The sequence below is a fragment of the Chlamydomonas reinhardtii genome, chromosome 17, assembly GCF_000002595.2.
Source record: "Chlamydomonas reinhardtii strain CC-503 cw92 mt+ chromosome 17, whole genome shotgun sequence".
Lineage (NCBI taxonomy): Eukaryota > Viridiplantae > Chlorophyta > Chlorophyceae > Chlamydomonadales > Chlamydomonadaceae > Chlamydomonas > Chlamydomonas reinhardtii.
This window is the reverse complement of record NC_057020.1, coordinates 70557-92905: the sequence shown is the minus strand read 5'-3', so window position 1 is coordinate 92905 and position 22349 is coordinate 70557. Positions and strand designations below refer to the sequence as shown.

General features: G+C 62.4%; 3 protein-coding genes across 4 annotated transcripts; all 3 read left to right on the top strand.

The window, feature by feature from the left end:
• Positions 1 to 769: 769 nt before the first annotated feature.
• CHLRE_17g696850v5 (uncharacterized protein) lies at positions 770 to 3449 on the top strand. Its single transcript, XM_043071836.1, has 6 exons — positions 770 to 1051; positions 1286 to 1364; positions 1478 to 1537; positions 1805 to 1879; positions 2299 to 2394; positions 2578 to 3449. The coding sequence occupies exons 1-6, from the start codon at positions 846 to 848 to the stop codon at positions 2728 to 2730; spliced, it is 669 nt and encodes a 222-aa protein (XP_042914295.1). The 5' UTR covers positions 770 to 845; the 3' UTR covers positions 2731 to 3449.
• Positions 3450 to 4080: 631 nt separating this feature from the next.
• CHLRE_17g696800v5 (uncharacterized protein) lies at positions 4081 to 7095 on the top strand. Of its 2 annotated transcripts, none has more exons than XM_043071835.1 (4): positions 4081 to 4262; positions 4965 to 5349; positions 5531 to 5632; positions 5888 to 7095. In XM_043071835.1, exons 2-4 carry the CDS (start codon positions 5002 to 5004, stop codon positions 6206 to 6208), a joined length of 771 nt encoding a protein of 256 aa, XP_042914294.1. In that variant the 5' UTR covers positions 4081 to 4262; positions 4965 to 5001; the 3' UTR covers positions 6209 to 7095. The 2 variants fall into 2 exon arrangements, with proteins under 2 accessions (XP_042914294.1, XP_001691649.2); XM_001691597.2 differs by having other exon boundaries at positions 4101 to 4852.
• A 2955-nt stretch (positions 7096 to 10050) lies between these two features.
• On the top strand, positions 10051 to 20513 carry CHLRE_17g696750v5 (uncharacterized protein). The gene is made up of 4 exons (XM_043071834.1): positions 10051 to 10347; positions 10626 to 11682; positions 11835 to 16528; positions 16727 to 20513. Exons 2-4 carry the CDS (start codon positions 10753 to 10755, stop codon positions 19593 to 19595), a joined length of 8493 nt encoding a protein of 2830 aa, XP_042914293.1. The 5' UTR covers positions 10051 to 10347; positions 10626 to 10752; the 3' UTR covers positions 19596 to 20513.
• Positions 20514 to 22349: the final 1836 nt, after the last annotated feature.

Here is a 22349-nt window from a genome sequence, read left to right as displayed (position 1 = left end):
TTTGTTTGTGCTTACTACGACATAACGTGCACATATGAGCCTCGTACCGCTGCGTTTGGCCACTAGTCTTGCTTGTGGGGCGCTTTCCGAAATCCGCCAGGATGGGCTGCCGAAACCCGGCGGTTTCAGGTTTGAGATTGGATCCCCCTTTTACCCAGGACGACGACCGACCCCCCAACTTTGACGGCCCAGAACTTCCTCACCAGACACCCCCTGAAAAAATAAAGTGCTTGCGTAATGCTCTCCTAAAGCTCTGTAAATTTGAGCATAGGGTAAGAACCCGAGCTTTCTACACCCCCCCAACGCAACTTACACCGTGACTTACACTAATCTGAAGGTCGCAAGTAACCTCGTCTAATCCTAACACCGTGACATATGCAGATACAGCTCAGGGGAGGGCCTCCCCGGCGGACTCGACCAAAGGCATCCGAGTCGCACTCGTGCCAAACAGCCAAGCGGCGCCAGACCAAATGCACCCTTTTACTATTTACGCCCCGCTTTGTCTACTGCGCAGCGCAGTAAATTATTTAAGCGTTTGATGCATAGGGCTCGTAAAGGCGCGGAAAGTGTTGCATGTAATGCGGGCAGACGCTTGCACGGTGCAGCGCGCCGCTTTGGGTTTGGGTTGGGTTTTATATGCTGTAGCAGTGGTACTCATTATGGTCCGCCTGCGAAACGGGACAAACGAGCTGTATGCGGCATGGTGTCGGAGACTTTTCGCCTGCCAACCACGCCGGGTTTTGCCAGATTCAACGAATAAGAAACACAAGGCTACTTGTACAGTATCATAGCCTGTTAGTGTGCGCAATCTCTGTTCCTAACCAACGGAGCCTTGCACGGAGAAAATGGCAGAACAAGTTGCGGAGCTCGCGTCCGGTTTCCTAAGCTTTGCGAACCAGGTTGCGGCGCCATTCCTGAAGGCTGCTCTAGCTACCGGTACCGCTGCCCCAGTCGCTGTGGCCGCGCCCACTCCTGTTCCTGTTGCAGCGTCGCTCGGGCTGAAGGTGCTCCTTGAGCCACAGATGGGCGGTGTGATCTTCCGCGCTGCAAGGTAAGGATATTTTGGCTTGGTGCTTGGCCATGGCAACCCTTGATGGAAAGGTTTGGGGGGCTCAGGCCGCGCAACATAGAGCATTGTTACTGGTCTGTGCATTATGTGTATTAAATCTATGTAGCTGGGTAGCTTGCTTCGGAAGGGCGTACTTTTCCTGGGGTTTCGGCCTGCCTCCCCGCGACTCCCCCACACATTGCAACGCGCTGCCCCTCGCGCTTTGCACATCCACAGCAACACGGTCGCCACCATTTACCCCGTCTACGCCTCTGCCAAGGCCATCGAGAGCAAGGACACCGCCGATGACGTGCAGGTTAGCGTTGACCCAGATACCACCCGGATGTGCCGAACCGTGCAACACGGCCCGACCCACAAACCGCGCAAACCCCGCCGCGCCCCGGCGGCGCCCCCCTCCGCGCTGTGCAGTGGCTAACGTACTGGACGCTGTACGGCTCTATGATCCTGGCGGAGCACCTGGCGGACCAGGTGAGGCAGCAGGGTGCCGGGGTATCTGCGCCTGCCACCCGAGGTGCAATGGATGCCACAGACGCACGATACGGAGACCGTGCACCAAGGAGCGTGTCGCATCGGAACGCAGCACCGATGCGTAATCACCTGGGCGTGCAGCGGCGGCAGACACGAACCTATGTTGCCCTGGGTTTCTCATTCGATCGGGACGCGTCGGCCTTTGCGTGCTCCTCGCTCACCACCCCCGCTGCCTCCCTCTCCACGCATGGCGCCCTCACCCCTCAGGCTCTTGGCAAGGTGCCCTTCTACTACCACGCCAAGTTCGCGGCTCTGCTGTGGCTGCAGCTGCCCCAGACCCGGGTAAGGCAGCAGGCGGGGTGCGTGCAGGGGAAGCGTGCGTGCTCAGGAGTGCGAGCTGACCGTGTGCTGGATGGCTGGGAGGTGTCTGCTTGGTACTGGATGTGTGCTGCATGCTGCTGGATAACTGAAGCATTTGGTGGGGACAGAGGTGCTAGCGGCACAGGGGTAACAAACTCCATCCAGTGTGTATGGTCGACACAGGGGTAAAGGAGTTAGTTACCGAAGATGCTCACAACCGATGCGAATGCCCAAGGTGTTGGAAGTGCCCAGTCTATTGCCCGGTGTTACCTTAGACTTAGACTTAGCTGGCAGTGGCATGCCCTTCGCAGTCCCAGCACTGCAGACTTACCACTTGCTGTTGGCGAGGGCCTCTTGTCGTATCCTCTTCCTTACCCGCCTACCCGCCCCTACGCACTCAGGGCGCTGCCTACCTGTACAACCGCTACTACAAGCCGGCCATGGCCCAGTACGGCCCTCACATCGACGCCGTGCTATCCAAGGGCCACAACCTGCTGGTGCGTGGGGCGGGGTGCAGCGCGGGAGCCGGCGGATGGCGGAGATTTGGGTGCAGAGGGGCTGGAGACAAGAGTTATGCACACTACCCCCAGGGGGTGGAGCTTGACGAGAGTCACACTGGCCGGCCGGCCCACAACAGTGCGCGTGAGCTGCCACTCCCACCTCCACCCATGTGCCCTCAGATCAACCTGTACGCGATGTACAAGGTGCCCATTGAGGCGGCGGTGGCGCTGGGGCTGCAGGCGTGGAAGTCCCTGCTGGCGGCGGTGAAGGCCCTGTCAGAGGATAAGAAGGCCGTCAACAAGAGCGACGCAGTGAAGCCGCACGCTGCGTAATGGCTGCTGGCCAGGAGCTTCTGGGCTGAACCCCCGAAGCGCAGCGATTCAGGAACCCTTGTCCGTGCGTGGCTGGCGGCAGTGCGCTCGCGGTGACTGTGGCTACGCAAGCTTGCGTATTGTAGTTTGGGGTGGGGTTGGGCGTCCGCCCGACGGGACCAAACTCAACACTGGCGCAAACCGCGGGTGTGACGTATTAGTACCCGGCAAAGCCTCTTGATTGCAAGTAGGTGGCGGGTCAGATTCAGCTGGAGCGAGAAGCGACTAAGCGAGTATGGACAATGTACATCGAGGCCGCGATAACAGCGACCGAGCCCTGATGTTCTGTACTAAATGTAGCATAATAGGTTAATGGCAAACATGGGGGGCAAGAAAGCTGCAAGTTTGGGCAAGTTACCGAGCCATGCCTGTCGGCGCGCCTCATTGCTGCATGACCGTCGAGGTCGCCCCAGTCCCATAGGGGTGTGGGGCATCGGGGAGTTGGTTACTGTGCTAGAGGTTCAAGGGGAAGCTTTGGAATGTGTGACACAGGAAGGCACACGTGGATGGCGTGTGGACTGTGCACACCACACTACACCACCGTGGCCACTGTAGCCCGCAGGGGAGGGGGTATGCAACTCAGCCTGGATCCAGCCCGGGCTGCATGGGACCCGGCCAAAAGGTGTTCGGACCCCCCAGCGCCTGCTCCTGAGACTTTATTATTGTAACCTGGACAAATGTGTAGTCATATGGAACCTCCCCTGGGCTGAGCTTGTGGGCCAGCCCCGTCCAGGATGGACAGCAGCATGGCCACGGCCGCCAGCGGCGGAGGACAGGCACGCGGGTACCACTCTGGTCATTTGCTGTGTCCAAACTTTGACAGCCTGGTAGACCCCACAGGAATCATCTGACAAGGCCGCCAGCATACCTATGGCTTCGTCTCGTTGGGGGCAGGGGGCAGGGGGCAGGGGGCAGGAATGGCTCCTGTGGCGGGGAAGTGCATCCACGCGGGTACCACTCTGGTCATTTGCTGTGTCCTGTGTCGTTGTGTAGTATGCGGTTACTATGGTGCGGAGCTAGACAGATGATTCCTGAAAGGCCGTACGGCTGCAGCCGTGCATGGGGTGTGCAGTGGGACACGCAAATAGTTTCGTCGTGAAAACTAAAAGCGTGATAGCGTGATGGATAGCGTACGCACAGTGTATGCAGGATACGCAATCGCCACTGTAAAAAGAATAGGCATCAAAAAGTTATGTGCACAATAGTCCGGGGGGGTGCATGCTCCTAGCCAAACCCGCACGCTCGGAGGGCTCTGGGAGTCGCCCGAGGCAAATCCTACCGCAGTATTTAGACGCCGCCTTTTTGTAGGTACATAACTTACATCATTAGTGGACATTAGCGCTCGGCAGAGGACAAAACATGTTGGCCAGGGCTCAAGTCGCGAAATTGACCAGAGCCCATATCTCGCATAGGCGGTATTTTGGGCCTGTATCTAGTGCCGTCTACTAAGGTTCACCTGTATATGTCATCCGGACAGCGTAAGGCGAATTCCAGTAAGTCCTGGCGAGCGCGAACATTTAGCATTTCGACTTCGGCTCCCGCGCGAGTTTATGCCCGGAAATCATTCAGGGACCTTATTATATGTCATATGATAACATTTCGGCAGTCTAGGGCATTGGACACACGCAGTCCCTAGGGACTTGCCGGAGTGGTACCCGCGTGAGGACAGGGCCCTGGCAGAGAAGGCTGGGGCCCCAGTCGTCCACACCACATCTTTAGATAGATACAATGTCTGAGGCCCAAATCCTGACATAATCTGTCAATATCTTCTTTCCCGGCGCGGGTAGACTTGACTTTATACAGCGATGCAGGTTTGGGCCGAAACCTTGCCAGTTTCATGGCGGAGTCTAATGGGCCCACCACACAATGTCCAGTACTTGTTATAATCACGAGAACGCTTGCCTGTATGCCCCCACGCGCGCGAACACCAGCTGCTTAGTGAAATACCCTTACCACTCTGAGAACATGAGCTGTTAAGATGCAGTGCATTCATTGACATACGGGCATCTTGTCGATGGCTTGAGCACCGGGAACCTGCGCAATTCAGCAATCTAAAACATTTGCGCTCGGGATCTCCCTGACAGTAAGTCAAAGAGCATTCTACTGGTCAGTACCATTGTATGTAATATTATGCAGGCGGGCAACCGCGCGCGTCCCAACCGACACCCAACTCCCTCGCCTACCTGCCCCAACAGAAGCTCCTGCTGATCGGCCGTGACTTCTGCGGGCGCCATGCGCCCACGACTGAGCTGCAGGAAACTGTGGCCGTCAGGCTCTGGCAAGCGCTGTATACCGTGGTCTATACCGTGGTCCACGCTCCTGCTATTCCTGGTGTCCCTTCCCGCAAGTGCAGTGCGTCCGCCGCCACGTGAACAGCCGATGGTGCAGTATTTCATGAACTTTGGCAAGTGCACTCGACAGCAGCAGGAGTACGGCACATGGTTGTTGTACTTCAACATGACAGAGCAGCGGCTGGCTGGGCATGACAAACTGGTATTCTGGTTGGATACCCGCGGCATGAGCCCCGTCAACACCACCTCGTTCGGTGACGTGCAGCCGGCCACCTTCCCCATCCGCCAGGTAGGCCCGGGCCGGCCCCGCGTAACCCTTGGGGTTTCAGGCGCCGCACGAGCACCTGCCAGAGCCGCAGATGTGGTGTGCACCTGCGCAAGTTAAACAGGATACCTGCCTCGGCCCACGCGTGCCCCATGCCAATTGCAACCAGTTGGTGCCCTGTGCCACCGCCGCCGTTCATCCCCAGGTCAACTTTGCTTATTTCAATGCCACACTCGGTGTGCAAAGGTGGTCGCCCGAGCTGGATCGCACGCCCTACCGCGAGACCAGCTCCTGGTACCGGATCCAGGTAAGTACTGTGTGTGGCTGGGGGTGGCTTGGTTATGGGTGCAACAGTCCAGCAGTGCGCGAGACCAGACAATGCAGATTGCGACTAGTTCAAGCAAGAGTTAAACGTCTATATAAATGCTGGCGAACTATGCCAGGAATGGCTGGTGCGGACAATGCGCATCAACACAGCGGCCCTATACACCAACCTGCTCAACCCCCATACTTCTGCGTGTTCACTGCCATACTCCGCTGCCTGCATTCCCAATGCCCGCAGGTGGACGGCAAGCGCATTTCTACAATAAAGGATCTCAAGGACAGCGGCAGAAATACGCGCACAAGTTCGATCTATTCCCTGAAAGGCACGCTAAATGGAGCAATCAAGCCAGCGAAGGAGCGCTACAAGATTGAAATCCTGAAGTCCTGCTCTACAGCGATTGGCTGTGTCACCATACCTGACCCCGCGAAGGTGTTTGTGAACGCGGCCGGTCATGTTGCGTACGCGTTTTGGAACGTGGGGCAGTCACTAACAGTGAATGGGGTGCAGGTTAAGGACCACGCATGGTGCCCTGTGCAGACGGCCATTGTTGTGCGATAACAAGCCAAGGGTGCATTCCTGACCGTGCCTGTTGCAGTGGAGTACGCTTGTTTGCTTGGCGCGCCAGCCATTGAGGGATGTCGATAACGGGCAAGCTCAGGCGAGTAGATTACATGCAGCGTAAGAAGTGGAGGGCGCAGGCAACCTGGTTACGCCTGGTTCGCGTAGTCGGACCGTGGTTGCGCTGTTACGTGCTGGGGCACTGAGGCGCACGGACCCGCCTTGACAGTTGTTGAACGTCCAGGCAAGGAGCTTGAGGACGTCCGCTTGCGATCCGCGCCCTGGGCACCCACAGCAAATGGTGTGAATGAGAGCTTGGTGATGTGATTACTTGAAGCACTACGGTAATGAGCTCTAGTGCTTATGTGCTCTAGGAGAGAAATTCTTTCACCTTTCGGCGGACGGGCAGCTATCCACAACACTTGCTGGTGCATATTGTGTGCGATGGGACAGTGTTGAGGCAGGTGTGGCACCAGCATTGTGACTTCGTGATACGGGTATGCTGCGTGCAGAAACCTTATCTTACTGTACCCACGCTAGATTTGTCTGGCAGTCGGCTGCAGCGGCAAGGGTGTTGAGAGGTTTTCCTTGCTGTCTGGTTGGCCTGCTGCCTGCTGCACTAGTGCTTGATAGCTGGGCGCGACTGGGCACATATGGCGGGCGGTGCCTGTACAAACCGACCCCGGCTATGTCCGGGAGATGAGGCTAGTATCGGAACCTTCGGCCTCAGACGGAGGACGTGGCGTGGCGGCACAGACCACTTTTCCCTTGCAAGGGATAGCCACCTTTTCTTGTCTTGTCTGAGAGGTTAAAATTTTTTGACATTATTACATTTTGCTAAAGTCTTTACCTTAGGAGGTAATGAGCTAATGTAATAAACTGTTTCCTCGCTAGTTCTCGCCATTAATCTTCTAATCGTGTCATCAGAAGGAATGCCGTTTTCATACGATACGGGTAAAATCTTCTTAAAAAAGCCAATCAGCTACAATACTGCAAAGAATCAGCAAGATTAACTCAGCCAAGGGTAGACCTTCCAGGACCTTCCGTTTCAAGTGCTGAATGTGGTGTAGCTCCAGCCAGACCTGCACTCCGGCAGTCCATGCCCACTATCACCATACAAGAGACGATGGAGGTGTGGGGGTACTGGGGCCATGGGCTGTCTGAAGGTACCATGCACGCTAGACGCTGCGACGTCACGACGTGCCACCGGAGGGGGGGGGGACCGGATGGCAGGGCAGGGCAGGGTTACATGGCGTTGAGGGGACATGGTCTTTAGCTGATAGAGGTTACATGTGGGACGACAGCCGTGGACTAGCCAGGGCCCCAAAAACGTACGAGACACGCACGCTCACCCGAGGAGGGATCCCCGAATGACCCCCATGCTCCTCGCCTCCGGAGAGGGGAGGAACCCCAGGCCCGGCTCACCGCAAACGCTAGCGCTGCTCACCTAAGCCGTGGGTCGGCGTCATAAGACTACCTCTTGCGAGTCCCTAAGCTGACAAGCTAGGGTGAGGCCGGTGGCGAGTCCGCTGTTGGCCCAACAAAGATAACCCCTCCAACATCATCTGACGCTAGCGAATTTGGGGGAGGGGGGTTGTCTGCAACCACCGGCCATACTGGGCCACGGTAACGCCTCGAAACACGGGCTCGCAGATCGGCGCTGGGTGACGCGCATTCCCTAATCAGGGGCCTCCTCCTGCCCCGGCGCATCAGCGCCAACTGGCTCGCAGACCGGCTTCTAGAAAGCAGGATAGCTCTCGCGGGGAAACCATCAGAACCCGCCGCACCAGCGTCCTCACCCGTAGAGCAGCGACCTAGGAAGGCCGAGATGGCACTCTTTCGGGGAAGTTCGGCACAAGTATGTTCAGTGCCTACACAGGTAACGGAGCCGAACCGTTCCTGATGGGTTTCGATCTTGCGACCTTGATGTGACTCCGGCACCCAACTCCGGCATCGTGGCGCAAGACCACCCGCGTACAAAGCCCACTCATCTTCACATGCTGTTCCAAAGTGTGCCTCCTGGCGTGTTTTTGGGGTCTGGCGTGCGCCCCAGCCCGCTTTCAAGGCTGCGACCAAGTGTAACTGACTATTTGCGCCCTGACGCCCCACCCAGCGGCGCGCCATTAATTATTAAGAGCGTTTGCTGTGAGAAAACGCTGGTCAAAGCAGATGCACTTTGTGGGGTGGGTGAACGAAACGCGTTGACTCGTATGTTGAAGAATAGCCAGCTCGCCCAGCACCTTTACTTTTTTGCAAGCGCCAAGATCGGCTGAAGGGATGCGAAGCGCGGGACCGGTTGGCCCCCCATTGTGCAACCTCCCCAAGGGGCCTATGCGCGATGCATAGTATATTTTGAATAGATCGGAGTGATCTGTATTCTCTACGCGCGGATGGTTCCCCTGAAGCGCAGCGAGCGAGCCAAATGCACCACCAGCAAGCTTGCCCGCGGACGCGACTCTCTGGGCATCACTGAGATCATGGGATGTTTTGAATAAGTATCTATTTGTAGAACATATTATGTGCGCACAGTGCTCCCTGCTGACTGGTTGAGAGTGAGACAGACTCCTTAATCGCTCAATCTTTGCGGTTTGGCATTCGTCATACTACAATTGGATGCCCTCTATATAGCTGGTGTGCTTGCCATTGTCTACTCGCTCGCCCTGCACGAACGTGACTGACGCGCGTGCCTGGCCGCTTCGCCGCCCGTCCGTTCGCGCGCCAGCACCCTCCTGTATGGGGGGGCGAGCGCCCCCGCCCCCCCCCCCCGAAACCCCCTCCTCGGGGCCCTTGGCGTGGGAACACCGCCCGTCCTTATGTGCTGGTGCCTACGCTACCATGCGACACTTGCATCCCGTGCGGGGGGAGGGAGTGCCCCTCCCCCCAACACCCCCCCTCCCCATCGGCGCAAAACTTCCGCAAAGATGAGTGGCCAGGGGCTGAGTTACCTTCCGAGTACTGAGGGCGCGGCTGCGGATGGTGCCGCACGTGCTGATGCACGCGGTGACGCGGGCTGTTCCCTCGTTGGGTTGGATTGTGTCCACGAGGTGCCGTTTTAATCTCGCTTTGGGGTTTGGTGGGGCCGGCAGGGTGGGGGTTGGCATAGGGTGTGGTGGCGTGTGGTGCCAGGGTGGGGAAACTGGGGGTTGAGCGAGGTGCACCTGGCCTACTCTGCCTCCATGTGCCCCATCACACCTCGGTACACAGGTCCGGTCACACCGCGCCCTGGCCTCGCCTTGGCCCTGAGCATGTGGATGGATGGCTGTTTGACACGCCGGTGTTGGACTTGTTGGTACGCCGCACAGCCAGTGTGTAGGCAGGCGTGGGAGCGCCCCCGCTGCGGACTTGCACGAGCGGTGGCGGGTGTTGTACACGTGCCCACGCTCTGTAGGGTGGGTACGTTAACCTTCACTATACGAGCGTGCAAGGATGTGCAGGGGCTAGGCGAAGGACCATGCACGACCCCTGACGCTGGTAGGGGTGCGTGTATAACATGGAGCCCCAAATTGGTCCATCTGGCGTGCTAAAGTAGCAGCCCGGCAAACGGGAGACGTCTTGTACTTGCGAGAGGAGGGCATAGGCAACCTGGTTGCGTTGAGAGCTGTAGGAACGTGGTTAAGCCGTTACGTGCCAGGGCACAGGGGCCGCCCACGTAGGGGACAGGTTGTCGGTGTGTAGTATGCGAGCTACCCCACCTTGCTCGGCAGGTGCTGAAGTGCTGTGCAGCTCTATGCTGAAGTACTCTAGGTGGTGAGAGAACGTGGCCCTCACATCTCAGCGGGCACAAAGGCCGGGTAGCCCCAAAAATATCTCTCCAATGGGCAGATAATTCCGAGGCTCGGATACCTGGTCACCAACGTGCTCTGCGCACTCTCTGTACACGATTTCATTCTAGCTATATATTTGATACCAGACTAACCTCAGAGCAAGCCGCTTAAGAGCCTGCAGACTGAGATATTTTCGACGCGGCGCTTCTGCACAGGACTACTTCTCACGGCAGGACCTCTACAAGCGTAATTTACAGGCGCATCTCAGCAAGACCGACTAGGCCGGCTTCGGTCACCAAGAGACTCCGCTAGCCAAGAGATTCACTAGCGCGGACTCTGCTCGACGCCAGGGCTGCCCCGGGCGTCTCCTATCAAGTGAGTTTTCACAACAAGGGGCCATCCCCCAGAGAGCTTGGGGGCTGCCGTCACCGACCCTACTGGTCGCGACCGAATCGAGTCGGCGACCGTGTTTTTGCGACGGGCGTGCCTCTTGCCCCGCCCGAACTCAACAAATTGAAGCATGCGCTGCCGGGCGAGTCCAGCGGACGGGTTTCGATGAAAGCAACCTTGCGCGCGCGTGAGAGCGGGACTCTCCGCGCCGTCTTGCGTTTCCGCAAGCTCCTAACTGTAAGTGTGTGTTACTAAACTTGCAGATGGGCTCGTGTAGCGACGGTTCTACGAGCGAAGTAGGCGGAGGGGCTTAAGGACTCGCGCACCGTCAGCGACCCGAAGCGGTTGACCGACCGAACGCGCTGCGCATCGTCGGTAACCTGAGGGATAATGCAGCCATCTGATGGCATTCAATCGTCAAGGGCGGGGCCGGCGGCGCCGATGCAGGGCTCGAACCCTCCCGGCCCGGCCGGCCCGTCGCTCTTGCTATCCACGGGCGAAGCGGACGCTATGGTGCAGCTGCAACTCCAGCAGCTGCAGCAGCAGCAACACCAACACCACCAACAACATCAGCAGCAGCAGCAGCAACAGCAGCAACAGGCGCTGTTGATTGCTCACCTGGTTCAGGCACAGGCGCAGAATGCAGGTGATGCCACGGCAGCCGCCCGCGCCATCCTTGCGCTGTTAGGTCCCTCGCTCGCTGCCGCCGCCGCTCTGCAACTGTCCATGCCGCCTGCCCTACAACTCCAGATGTCCCTGCAGCAACAACAGCAGCAACAGCAGCAAGCAGCTGCCCTGGCTGGGTTGGGCGAAGCTGCGCTGTGGCAGTCTAATGCCGCCGGCTCCCTGCCACTGCAGCTTCAGCTGCAGCTGCAGGCCGCTTCCGGAGGTGGCCTGGGCGCACACGCTAATGTGGGCCAGGTTGGATCCGTGCTGCAGCTGCAGCGCCCGGGGTCTGCAGTTTCACAAGCGGGATTGCCGTCCGTGACTGGCGCGAGTGGAGGCAGCGGCAATGGAGGCAGCATGCAGCAGTTGCCACAACAGCAGCCGCAACGCTCCTGCGACGCCGCCGCAGCAGCCCAGAACGCTGATGTGCTGCGCCAGCTGCAGTTGCCCTCGCAGCAGCAGCCCCCGCCAGCAGGGTTTCAGGATGCCGGCCGCGAGGGATCAGGCCAGCAGCAGCAGCAGCAGCAGCCACAACCGGCCCAGAACGGTACCGGACCGTCAGTCGCCACGGTATCAGCGGCTACGGCTGCCGCCACGGCGGCTGTCTCGGCGGCGTGGCACAGCACCCTAGATGCCGTGCACCAACAACACCAGGTGAACGCTCGAACATTTTTAGACCTATCTGTTAATTCCTGGGGTTAAGTTGTCATGCAGTGCGTGAAATTGTAGATTTGTCGAGTAAATGCACTATTTCCTGCTAACCGTGCTGAGCCGAGTTAATAAACTGCTGCGTGTGCTGGTTGCAGACGGTCACTGGCGGCGGCGCTGTAGGCCTCAACTCCCAGGCCGCGCTGTGGGCCGCCCTGGCGCCGGTACCGCAGCAGCACTCACAGACCCAGGCCCAGAATCAGCTGCAACAGATATCTGCCGCACTTGTGCCGAACCACCGTGGTGACGGCTCGGCTGCACAGGCAGGACACGTCCTGCAAGCCACCACAAATGCTGCCGGCCATGGCGCGCGGCCCGGCGCACTGCAGGCACAGCGGCCGGCGTCTCCCTTGTGCCGGCCTGTCGCTCGGCGTGATGGCGCTTTGCCGCTACGCTATGCTGAGCAGCAACAGCAGCAGCAGCGGGCAAAGGAGCAACAGCCTACGCAAAGCTCGGGAGCTAGCGGAAGTGGAAGTGGTAACGGCGGCACGGGCTGCGGCAGCGGTGTAAGTGGTTGTGGAAGTGGCAGCGCTGCTGCGCCGCGCTCTTGCAGTGCTGGCGATAGGGACGCTGGTGACGGCGGCAGTGACGGCGACGCTGCCGGCAAGGGCCGAGCTCAGTTGCAGAATCAACGCGCGGGTGCCAGCGCGTCAGGCCAGCGGGCTCACCCCGAGCGCCGCGCAGCAGGCTGCGGCAGCGGAGACGTCGTTGCCATGGTGCGGCCGCAGGTTATTAACTCGGACAAACGCGAAGCAGCAGATGGCGAGGGTGACAGCGGGTTGCGATGTCAACAACAGCACCTTCCCCGGCAACCGAGTGGCCAGGGCTGGCTGCCGCAGCCGCTCGAGGCGGCTGCGGTGACCATCAAGGTCGAGGACGGCGTCAAAGCAAGCCGTGATGCTGGCAGCGGCGGCGCCCTGCTGCCCGGTGCACCCTTCAACCCTGCACAGGGCCTCAGCAGTTACAGCAGCGGCGCTGGCGGCCTGCAGCACCTACAGCCATCGCAGCCCACCCGCCTCTCGCTTGCGCGGCTGCAGCACCCGCCCGGTCACCAGTCCGCTAGTGCGTGCCCGCACTCCCCCTCGCAGCTGCAGGCGGGGCCTGTCCCAGCCGCCGCACGCAAGACCTCCTTGTCGCTGCAGCTGCAGCAAGCGCGCTCGCTGGCAAATGCCGAGGTGGAGGAGGCCAAGGCCGTGGTTGCAGTTGCAGCCTTGGCTGCCGAGGCTGCTGACGTGGCCACAGCAACGGCTGCTGCTGATACCACGTTGGTGTGCGGCTGTGCCTGCGGTGAGTCGCTGCTGGCTCCCAATGCCCACGGCACGAGCGAGCCAGACACAGCAGGTGCCGGCGACGCTGGGAGCGGCAGCAGCAGCCGGGCGCATGGTGCGCTGGCCTCGGACACAGGCGGCCAGGGTGATGCGGGCGGCGCGGGCGGCAGTGGCGCAGCTGCAGGCACCACGCAGCCCACCGGGCCTGGCGCGGGGCCTTCGGGCGGCTCAGACGCTGCTGCAGACGGCTCGGCGGCTGAAGCGGCCGTTGCGGACGCGATGACCACCTCGCCGCCATGCGGTGCCCCACCGGCCGGCTACACGGGTGGCACCGGCGGTACTGGAGGCGCGGCGGGTACCGCGGGTGGCTCTGCGGCAGCATTGGGAGCCTCCGGCCCTGTGGGCCACGCCACTGGCGGCGCCACCACGACTGGCGGCGGCCACAAGCGCGGCCTGGCTGACACAGCCTGGGGCGGCGGCGGCAGCCCTCACAGCAGCGGCGGCGGAGGCAGCGGCGGCGTAGAGGGCCGCGCCGGCGGCCGCAAACACCGCCACCTCAACTCGCCCGTGCACGGGAGCGGTAGTGGAAGTGGCGCGGACGCCACAGCAAGCGGCCGTGTGCGCCAGCTGTCGCACCGCACGCAGTCGCGGCTGCCGGACGGCAACGACACCGGTGGTGACGACGGCATGGGCGGAGACGGAGACGCGCCTAGGCTTACCCGCATTCCCAACGCGCTTCCGCACTCAAGGTCTCCCTCCGCGCAGCGGATGGTAAACGACGAGGAGGAGGGCGCAGAGGAGGCGGGCGAGGGCGAGGAGGGCGGAGCGCAACCGCAGCCGCCGCTCCCGCAGGAACGCGAGCACGACGTGCTGCCTCCGTTAGCCGGCAGCAAACACCACCACTCTCACCACCACAGCGCGCACGTGCGCCACAGCCACAACGCCCACTACCGCGCCCACCCGCACGCCCACGCGCCTCAGTCGGCGGCGCAGCAGGATGAGGTGCAGGGCCACTTGCGGCGGCGGGGCCAGCAGCACGTGCAGCTCGAGGGCGGGCAAGGCCACCAGCAGGCCCTCACCGCCGTCGTGCCCAAGCCCAAGCCCAAGCCATCCGGGCACCCAGCCCAAGCCGACATCGTTATGGACGGCGGCGGCGGCGACGGTGGCGACGGCGCCAATCTGCCCTCCCAGTCCCGGGCGCTGTCGCAGCTGGCAGACGGCGCCCAGCAGCAGTGCCCGCAGCGCGCACTGCCGCTGGCTGACTACGAGGAGGGTGTGGCGGAGGCGCCTGGCGGCCCCGAGCAGCTGGACCTGCAGGACGGCGGGACAGCGGCCCGCGGCCTGGGGCCCATGCAGCTGGGCTTCCGTGGCCTGGGCGCCCAGGGAGCGGCGGCTGCGGATGAGGAGGGCGGCATGTGTGGTGACGAGGCCATGGGTGATGAGGACATGGACGAGGAGGACGAGGTGGATGAGGTGGACCAGGAGGAGGGCGAGCCCGACCAGGCCCAAGTCGCAGACACAGCCGACGCCGAGGGCGAGGGCGAGGCGGGAGGCCTTGCTGCTGACGGCGGCGCAGCCGGGCGGGGCGGCGAGGGCGGCGGCATGACGGGCAGCAATGCCGCGGGACCTGTCGCCGCCGCGTCCAAGCGCACCGGCGGAGGCTTCCCGGCTATGGTGGCTGCTGCTGCCCACCGGCAGCGTCAGAGACGGCGCATTGCTGGGGCCGGCGCTGTGGGCGGCGCCATGCTTGGTCAGACCAGCAACGCTGCCGGTGAGGAGGAGGAAGACGCCGAGGCGGAGGGTCTGGAGCAGGAGGGCAGCCGCAGCAGCCACTGCGGCGACTCCGACATGGTCGTGGACGAGGGCGGCGGCAGTGGCGGCGGAGGCAGTGCGGGAGGAAGTGGAGGTGATGGCAGTCGCGGGGATGGCGATGGCAGTGGCGGCGACGGTGACGGCAGCGGTGGCGACGGCGATGGCAGCGGTAGTGGTGCCAACGGCAACGGCGGCGGCAGTGGGGCCAGCCGTGCCACAGCGGGTGTTGGTGCCAGTGGCGCGGGTGCCATGGCGGGCGTGCACCTGAGTGCCTCCACCACCATGCACGTGGCCACACAGCTGCAGATGCAGCAGCTGGGCAGTAAGGGCGGCGCCTTCAGGGCTGGCAGACAGCAGCTGCACATCGGCAGCGGGGCGGCAGGCAACGCTACCCTGCAGCACCTGCAGCACCTGGCGCCACCTGCGGGATCCCTCACAGGGTCTGCCCGCAGCGGCGCGGTCCCTGCTGGGGTGGCGGCTGGAGTGCACGGCACGCAGCCGCTTGCGGGCTGCGGTCCCGGTGGCGTCGGCGGCGGCAGTGGTCTAGCGGGCGCTGGCGGCGGCGGCGGCGGCACCACCACCGCCGCAGTTGCAAGCAACAACATCAACAACCACACCACCGCCACCTCCCAGGCGCCTCGCTCTGGCCCGCACCACGCAACCCGCCGGCAGCTGCAGCACCAACAACAGCAGCTGCTGCAGGCTGGCTCGGCCGTTGGTCGGGGCTGCATGCAGCAGGACCAGCAGCAGGCGCAGGGGCGGCACCACTCGCATGCTCAGGACCACGGCATGCAGTCCGACATGGACGTGGACGCCAAGCCGGAGCAGCAGCAGCAGCAGGAGGATGGGCAGGTAGCGGATGCCGTGGGCGCCCGCGCTGCTGGCCGTGGCGCCGGCGCTCGCAAGGAGAGAGCCGAGGAGGCCGCCGGTGGCCTTACGACTCCCAGTGGCACTGGCGACAGACACGCCGCGCCCCGTGGTGGTGCTGGCGGGTCCGCAAGTGGCGGGCCGCCAGGCGCCAGTGGCAGCGGCAGCGGCGGCCGCAGCGGCAGTGGCGGCGACACCGCGTTCGATCAGGCGGGCGCAGGCGGCAGCAAGACTGGCGCCGTGACACCGAATGGCCACGTAAAAGCGACAGAAGCGGGCGGCAGCGGCAGTGGCGATGCGGGTGGTGCGGCCAGCGCCTCCCGCGCGCCCGAGCAGCATCAGTCTCGACAAGAGCCGGAGCCGCAGCGCCAATCGGCCCAGGCAGAGGCCGGCGCACTTGTACGCAGCGGCAGTGCCCGGGGCCTCAACGCGGCAAGCGGCGGCGGTAGCGGCGGAAGTGGTGGCGGCAGCCCGGAGCAGACGCAGACTGCCGAGACCCGCCGTCACGGCACCAACGGCATTGGCGGCAAGGGCGCGGGCAACGCCACCGTGACCGCGACTGCGACTGGCGTGAGCACTGGCACCGGCAGCGGCATTGCTGGCAGCGGCGCCGCAGCCGCTGGCACTGAAGGCGGCGGCGGCGGGACTGGCGGCGGCGGCAGCGGCGCGCACGGCCAGGGTCGCAGCTCCAAGCGGCCACGTATGCTGTGGACTCACGAGCTGCACCTGCGCTTCATGCACGTGGTGTCGCAGCTGGGTGTGGAGACGGCGGTGCCCAAGACCATCCTGTCCATGATGGGTGTGGATGGCATGACGCGCGAGAACGTCGCCAGCCACCTGCAGAAGTGGGTGCTGGGGCGGCGCGGGGAGGGGCGAGCTAAGGCGGGGAGCCACCTGTGTATTGACCCGTGCACATCCCGGGGCGCAGCCGGTCTACCGTAGGCAGCAGGGTCATGTGTCAGCGTAGGGCAGAACGCACTGGGTTGCGCCGCCTGTTAACGTTTCCCTGTCTGCGCCCTACCCCACGTGATGCTTGCGCCCAGGTACCGGCTGTACCTGCGCCGACTGGCTGGCGTGGCGCCCAACACGCCCATCCCGGCGCACATGGTCGACGGCGTGCAGCAGCAGGCGCTGAGGCAGCACATGCTCAAGCAGCAACAGCAGCTGCACCAGCTGGCGACGCTGCAGGCGCACCAGGCGGCGCTGGGCAGCGTGGTGGGGGCGGTCAGCGGCGGCGCTGGCGGCTCAGCGGGCGGTCCGCCGGCTCAGGTGCTGCTGTCCAGCGCCGCGTCCGGCTCGCCCGCCGCGCAGGTGGCACTGCAGGCGGGACTGCCGCCGGCTGCCGCGCTGCAGGCGCTGCAGGCGCTCAGTCGGCAGTCGGCCCACTCCTTGCCGGGCGCAGCGGGCCTGTCCACCAACGCGGCGGCTGCAGCCGTCCCGTCTGTGGCGCTGAGCCTCGTGGCCGCAGGCCTGCAGCAGCAGTCTCAGCAGTCGCAACAGCAGCAACAGCCGCAGCTTGCACAGGCCTCCCAGTCACAGGCTGTGGCGGCGGTTGCGGCTCTGGGCGGCCTGGGCGGCCTGGGACGGCTGCTGGGTGCGGTGCAGATGAACCAGCTGAGTCAGATTAGTCAACTCAACCAGCTGCAGCAGTTGGGTCAGTTAGGCCAGTTGGGTCAGCAGCTGGGTGTGGGGGCTCTGAGCGGGCTGCAGGCGGCACCGCTGCAGCAGCAGCTCCAGGCGTTGCAGGCGCTGCAGATGCTGCAGTCGGGCGCGGCAGGCAACGGCCAGGGGCTGGCAGTGGGCGGCCTGGGCGGCCTGGGCTCGCTGTCTGCTCTTGGGGCCGGAGCTGGCGGCGGCGTGTTTGAGTCTGCTAACGTCAATGTTATGCTGGGCGGTCCCGGCGCTGGTGTTATCGCGGCTACAGACATGAGCAGCCTGCCTAGCACCGGAAACGGCAACGGCAACGGTAACGGCAGTCTGCAGTCGGCCGGGCCGTCGGATGCCGTTGACCCAGCGGCCGTGACAGATGCCGCAGAGGGCGCTATGGCGGGGGCGGCCGCTGCAGACGGCAGTGCTGCAGGCGACACAGGAGGCGACACCGGTGCGGGCTCGGAGACGGCAGTCGGACTGCACTCATCCGGCGTGCTGGGCGACGCAATGCTCGAGGCCGGAGCAGATGCGCCTGCCACCGGTAACGCCGTGTCGGGCGATGCCACGCAGGCGCCGCTACAGCAGCAACAACACCAGGCCAACGCTGCTGCTGCCGCCAACGGCGCTGCGTGGCAGCAGCAGCTGCAGCAGTGGCAAGCACAGCAGCAGCTGGCAGCAATCGTCGCGCTGTCGCAGCAGCAGCAACAGCAGCAGCTGCTGCTTCACCTGCACTTGCAGCAGCAGCAACAACAGCAACAACAGCAGCAACAGTGGCAGCAGCTGCAGCAGTGGCAGGCGCAGCAACAGCTCATGCAGGGGCTGTCGGCCATGCAGCAGCAGCAGCCTCAACAGCTGTTGCAGCTGCAGCACCAGGAGGCCGGCCAACAGCAGCAGCAGCAGCAGCAGCTGAACCAGGCCTCGCCGCAGCTGCAGCTGGCCTCACAGCAGGACGCTCAGGGCCACATGACCTCACTCCTGCAGCTGGGCGGCGGCGGAGGCTCGATGTCTGGTGGCGGCGGCTCGCAACAGCAACAGCAGCCATCGCTCCAGCAGTTGCTAATGGAGGGCGGCGGCAACGGCCAGCTCGCATACGGCGCCGGCAGTGCAGGCAGCTGTGGCTTCCAGGTAGTCACTCCGGCGGGCGCTCAGGCTGGAGGAGGCGGTGCGGGCTTGGGCCCCCTCCTGGGTGGCCTGGGCGGGCTGTACGGCGGGCTGGACGCGGCGCAGCAGCAGGCGGCGGCGCTGCAGCACTTGTACGCGGCCCAGCAGCAACAACAGCAGCAAGCACAGGCGCAGGCCCAGCAACAGCAGCAGCAGGCGCAGGCGCAGTACCTGCTGCAGGCTGCAGCGGCGGCCAACGCCCAGCAGCAGGCGGCTGCAGCTGCCGCTGCGGCCCAGGGCATGAACAGCTACATGGGCGGCGGCGCACCTGGCGGCGTGTCGTTGTCAGACGGCAGCGGTGGCGTGTTCGCGGGTATGGGCGGGCTGGGCCACCTGGGCATGGCGTCCTTCAATGCCAGCCTAGCGCAGAAGCAGCATCAACAGCAACCGGGCGAGGGTGTGCCGCCGCAGTCGCCTATACCTGGCGACCTGCGGCAGCAACAGCAACAGCCCATCATGGTGCATGGGGGCCCGGGCACGCAGCAGGCGTTGCAGGCTGACCAGGGGTCGGGGCCACCGCGCAGCAATAACGGCGACGGGGATGGCGCGATGTCCACGTTCGGAGGCTGGTCTCAGCCACAGGAACAGCTGCAATTCCTCGAGCAGCAACAACAGCAGCAGCAACAACAGCAGCAACAACAACAACAGCAGCAGCAGCAGGAGCAGCAACAAACGTGTCGGCAGCCGGGTATGGTCCTTGGCCGCAACGGAGGGCCATACGCAGGCACCAACGGCACCACGGCGGACTTGGCCGGTGACTACTTGCAGTTGAGTCAGATGTTCGGTAGCGGCTCCGGGCCCAATGGCGGCTACATGGAGCCCCAGGACAGGCTGATGGAATCCATGATGGCGGCGGCGGCGGGACCGGGTCCTCCGGCCGCCGACGCCCGTGCGTGCAGCGGTAGCGGCAGTGGCAGTGCGGGCGGCCAAGACGGCCGCGGCGCGCCCGAGGCACTCAGTAGCGGGTCGCTTGAATACCAGCTGCCGCAGATGTTTGGTGGGTTGGGAGGTGGTGTTGGTGGCGGCGGCGGGCTTGCCGGCTTGAGCCTGATGGGAATGAACCTAGGCGGGTCAACGGCTGGCAGTGAGCAGCAGTGGTAGCAGTAGCATACTGTGCGCCAATCGGAGAGTTACGCGCATTTCATATCGTCACAAGCATGGCGCCCTGGGGTTGAGAGAGTTGGTCGGGACACTAAGGTTATTTGTGGAGGGGTGACGCGTGGGACCACACGTCCTGTGACTGAGGTAGCTTGCATTTTATGCGGCCGACACAGCTGCGCTACGACATCGACACAGCACCAAAGCACTGGTGGAGCGGAGACGCATGTGGGGTTACTTGATTTCCTGCCGAATAAATCCACCAGGGCATGACAGGGCGTGACGTGAGCAGCATCCGTGTAACGTGTTGGGTCTGGAACTCCTTGTTTTGTTCAAGTTTGCGATACCTCAAACTTGGTATTCTACCTCTTGTCTTGGTTTTATCGTTGTAGACAGGTGCCTGTATGAACCGACCCCGGCTATGTCCGGGAGGTGAGGTCGTTTCGAAATGTTCGGCCTCAGATGGGAGAGTAGTGAGTGGGAAAGGCCGGTCTTGTCGTTGTTTCATGCGGTCCTAGTCCCAGGGCCCAGGGACTGTGTCAGTGCCTGTTGGGTCCATTGCTGATTTCGTGCGGAAGTGTGCATTGCTTGTACTTCGTGAGAACCTGCGACTGATTTTGTTACGAGATGGAAAGATGGCGTGTTTGGATGCGGGATGCCTCTAGGCGATGCGTGTTTCTACGCACAACCATTACCAGCGCATGCGGAGAGATGCGGTCCCTGTAATGTGTAAGTTGCCAACGGTTCGTCCGAGAGGCATCCAGCAGCAGCCGTGTGGGCGCGTGGTCTGTGATGTGCTCTGGCCTCCGGGGCTGTCCGACTGTCAGTGGTGTCATCGCGCCCGCACCCGCCCCAACGCGGCCGCGTTCTGCATGGTTGTCGGGTCGTCCGATCTACGGCAACTTGTAACTTGCCCCGCCCTACTAATTATCTACCTCCCAGGTGTATCAAAGATGGTGCCATGCTTCAAAAAGGAGGGTGGGAGGGATGTCTGGGCGAGCCATCCAGGGCATCGGGGTCGGAGACGCATCCAGCCGGCGCGGGCATCCAGCATAGTCCGGCCACATAACCTGCCTACCTGGGGGCGACCCGACCGGGGTATGCGACAGTGCCCGCCCGGCCATCCAACAGTGCCGGGCCGACCCGACCCAGCCATCCACGCATTGGTCGCCGGCTCATCCCGCAGCCCTGGGCCAACCCCAGCACAGACATCCAGCAGACGCGAGCCAACCCATGCACACATCACGAGTCCTGACTTGGAAAGCTGTTTGGAGAAAAGCCAAACCCATAGGAAGAAAAGCCCCTCCCTCTGGGCGGGGAACATGCTGGGGGCGTGCCGGTCAACACGGCCTGACATGGCGAACCCACCGAACCCCTTTCGTCTTAATTTGTTTCATAATCATATTAGCGTGTAGGTTGTTCTTTCTTAAGCTGCGGTTTGTCCGCTGAAAGCTGCAGCCACACACCAAACCAACAAGTCACTGTCGTCTTTCTAGCACCAACTCCTGGTTCCACGGGCGTGGGATATAAACAACAACAGGAGTAGCCAAGCCCGTCCTTTGAGGCGCCCAGAAGCGACCAGCGAGCCGGACGAACCACTGGTTCGCTTCGGCCATCTCGGGTGCCCCGGCCCCTTCTCGTCACAGTCTATGCCCACATCAATGAACACAACCTATTACATGTGCACAACTCATCGGGGTAAACTAAAGCGAACGCTGGACTTCTTCCGCAGAGACATCGTTTCGGGGTTTAGCGTTTAGCTATAAACGGCCGCTGTAGCGTGAACATAGCTCATTATAGTATTGATACTAAGGCGTAGCGAAGGTGTTCAATTCTGAAGTCATGACATGGGAAGCACAAAAACACGCTACGCTCAAAGCCACGCCACGCTCAAAGCGGCCTACCCCTGCAATACCCATGGCATACCCCCACGCTCCTCCCTGGTCCGCGGCGCCGTCATATCAGCACACCGCGTGTTACGTGCAGAGCCATTCAACAGTGTTGGGGTGACCCCGACCCAGCCATCCAGCAGTCCCCGCCGGGCCATCCAGCAGTCCCGGGTCGGCCCGACCGGGCCATCCAACAGTCCCCGGCGAGCCATCCGGTTGTCCCGCCCAGGCATCCAGCAGTGCTGGGCCGGCCCGCTAGGGAACTGCAACAGTGCTTGGAAACGGGTAGTCCCAACCACGCAAAAACAGCCAATCCCCGAAATTCCCACCCTCCTTTCAAAATAGATAGAGCTCCACGAGAAAGTCACGAATCCACTTCCAAAATCTTAAATGGGTGTGTGATGGGACAGGGTTCAAGGCAGGTTGGCGAGGTCCAAAATCGAGAATGGGTTTCTGGGTGCAAAATCAGGCTGGCAAAATTATGAATGCAACAGGGGGGGGGTAGAAAGCTCAATTTCTTACCCCATGCTCAAAATTACAGAGCTTAAGGAGAGCATTATGCACGTGCTTTTAGTTTTTCAAGGGGGTGTCTGGTGAGGAAGTTCTGGGCCGCCAAAGTTGGGGGGTCGGTCCTCGTCCCTGGGGGTCCGTCGGGTTTCGGGAGCCCATCCTGGCGGATTTCGGGAAGCGCCCCACAAGCAGAACTAGGGGCCAAACGCAGCAGTGCGAGGCTCATATGTGTACGTTATGACGTAGTAAGCACAAACCAAGCGTGGGAGGGCTAAGTTGCGCGTCCGGACGTGGACATGTCGGGACATGTCTCCACATTCAACACATGCGCACTGACACAGCTGGGCTCTGAAGCGCT

Coding starts and splice junctions, on each gene's coding strand:
- CHLRE_17g696850v5 (XM_043071836.1), top strand. CDS start 846: ATGGCAGAACAAGTTGCGGAGCTCGCGTCCGGTTTCCTAAGCTTTGCG. Junction 1,880..2,298: donor TGCAGCTGCCCCAGACCCGG/GTAAGGCAGCAG, acceptor CTACGCACTCAG/GGCGCTGCCTACCTGTACAA. Junction 2,395..2,577: donor CCAAGGGCCACAACCTGCTG/GTGCGTGGGGCG, acceptor ATGTGCCCTCAG/ATCAACCTGTACGCGATGTA.
- CHLRE_17g696800v5 (XM_043071835.1), top strand. CDS start 5,002: ATGCGCCCACGACTGAGCTGCAGGAAACTGTGGCCGTCAGGCTCTGGC. Junction 5,350..5,530: donor CCACCTTCCCCATCCGCCAG/GTAGGCCCGGGC, acceptor GTTCATCCCCAG/GTCAACTTTGCTTATTTCAA. Junction 5,633..5,887: donor GCTCCTGGTACCGGATCCAG/GTAAGTACTGTG, acceptor CAATGCCCGCAG/GTGGACGGCAAGCGCATTTC.
- CHLRE_17g696750v5 (XM_043071834.1), top strand. CDS start 10,753: ATGCAGCCATCTGATGGCATTCAATCGTCAAGGGCGGGGCCGGCGGCG. Junction 11,683..11,834: donor CCGTGCACCAACAACACCAG/GTGAACGCTCGA, acceptor TGCTGGTTGCAG/ACGGTCACTGGCGGCGGCGC. Junction 16,529..16,726: donor GTCGCCAGCCACCTGCAGAA/GTGGGTGCTGGG, acceptor GCTTGCGCCCAG/GTACCGGCTGTACCTGCGCC.